At 47.1% G+C, this 1,596-nt stretch overlaps 1 protein-coding gene across 1 annotated transcript; it reads left to right on the plus strand.

Moving 5' to 3' along the window:
• Positions 1 to 126: 126 nt before the first annotated feature.
• Pmar_PMAR014385 (hypothetical protein) lies at positions 127 to 1,148 on the plus strand (the record flags this gene model as incomplete). Its single annotated transcript, XM_002779215.1, has 2 exons — positions 127 to 673; positions 787 to 1,148. The coding sequence occupies 2 exons, from the start codon at positions 127 to 129 to the stop codon at positions 1,146 to 1,148; spliced, it is 909 nt and encodes a 302-aa protein (XP_002779261.1).
• Between the last annotated feature and the right edge of the window lie 448 nt (positions 1,149 to 1,596).

Consider the following 1,596-nt stretch of genomic DNA (forward strand, 5'->3'; position numbering starts at 1 on the left):
GTCCCACTACTAAGCTAAGCTGTAATTTCTCTACTAATACATCCAAAACTATTCTCTTCCTATCTCCTACATAATACGGATATCATCCGTGTTGAGTTGATATTCCAGAGTAGCAGCTCCTTGTCCATGGACCCGAGCCTGTATTTTGCCTTACCTGAGAGCTTCGACCCTCTGATAAGTCCTTTGGACTTCGAGCAATGGGTGCGGAAGTTCAAGGCGTGTGCAACTGCTAACAAGTGGGAAGACGACGACCAGTTGAAGCACCTACCACCACTACTCCGAGGTGATGCATGGATTGTTTATGATGAGCTCAAATCCAATGAGAAGGATACGATGGTCAGCCTGGTTAAGAATCTCTCCCACAAGTTGAATATTGCTACCCGGATGCAGAGCAGCGAGCAGTTGTATCGTCGAACTTTGGATTCTGGTAGTGAGTCTCTACTCACATATCAGAATGATATAAAGAGGTTAGCGCATCGAGCCTACCCCGACATGACCGCTGACCAAGTTGCCCCTATTATTCTTACTGCTTTTATCCGAGGGTTAAGAGGACATTCGATGTCGCTTGCCCGAAAGGTTAGGAATGCAAATCCGAAGACTCTTCAACTCGCACTTGAGAAAGCTCATTTTTTGTTGTCGGATCCTTTTGAGGATGGTGATGTGTCTCATGAGAGTGAGTTGATGGCTGTCAAGCGTGGAACTTATGAAGCGGAGCTTGTGGTGTTTATGCTACTGATGGAGCTATATCGAACAGTTCGAGTCGAATCGATTCGAACTCGCTTTCAGAGAAGCCTGCTTCTAGTTTGACATCTCCCGCTCAGGGGGAGACCACTGGTATGCCTAGTTGGGTCCCAACACTCATCAGTGCCCTACGTCGAGATGATCGTAAATGTAACTATTGTGGTAAAGTTGGTCATCTCGAAGCTCACTGCTTCAAGAAGCAACGAGATAAAGGTTATGGTCCGGTACAGAAACGCTCCCGACAAGATGTGCAAGATGAGAAGTGCGATGAGGCTGTACGTGGAAGCTATCCTCGTACGATGGGAGTCACTTGTGGTTATTGTTTGCGCAAGAATCACACAGAGGAGCAGTGCCAGACTAAGAAGAAGGCACTGGCGCTCAAGTCCCGACTTGCGCAGGGAAACTAGAAGGCCGTGATGATGCTGCGGCTCCATCATCATGTAGGCCTGAAACTCAAGCCGTTGCTCTTGGAATGGGTGATGAGACCAGAGTTATATCGGACTCGTGTACGTTGCCTGTTGACTTAGTCGTCAAAGGATTTAAGCTACAAACTCGTGCCCTTATTGATAGTGGCTCTAGTATCTCTTTGATCGATTCCGATACCTTGGCTAGGCTGCCTGTCTCTGTATCTCTTAATTCAGCGGATACTCCTCAGTGTACCACGGCCACGAGGCAGGGCTTCCGTACACTGGGATCGGCTGTTCTTACTCTTTCTATAGCGGGCACATTGATTACTCATAAGTTTTATGTTTCTGCATTAGGGATGATTCATCCAGTTTTTCTTGGACGGGATGCACTTGCACTTGCAATTGCTAATATATGTTTATCGTTCACGACAAGTCGCCATGGTCTATC

This window comes from Perkinsus marinus (genome assembly GCF_000006405.1).
Source record: "Perkinsus marinus ATCC 50983 genomic scaffold scf_1104296947698, whole genome shotgun sequence".
Classification (NCBI taxonomy): domain Eukaryota; phylum Perkinsozoa; order Perkinsida; family Perkinsidae; genus Perkinsus; species Perkinsus marinus.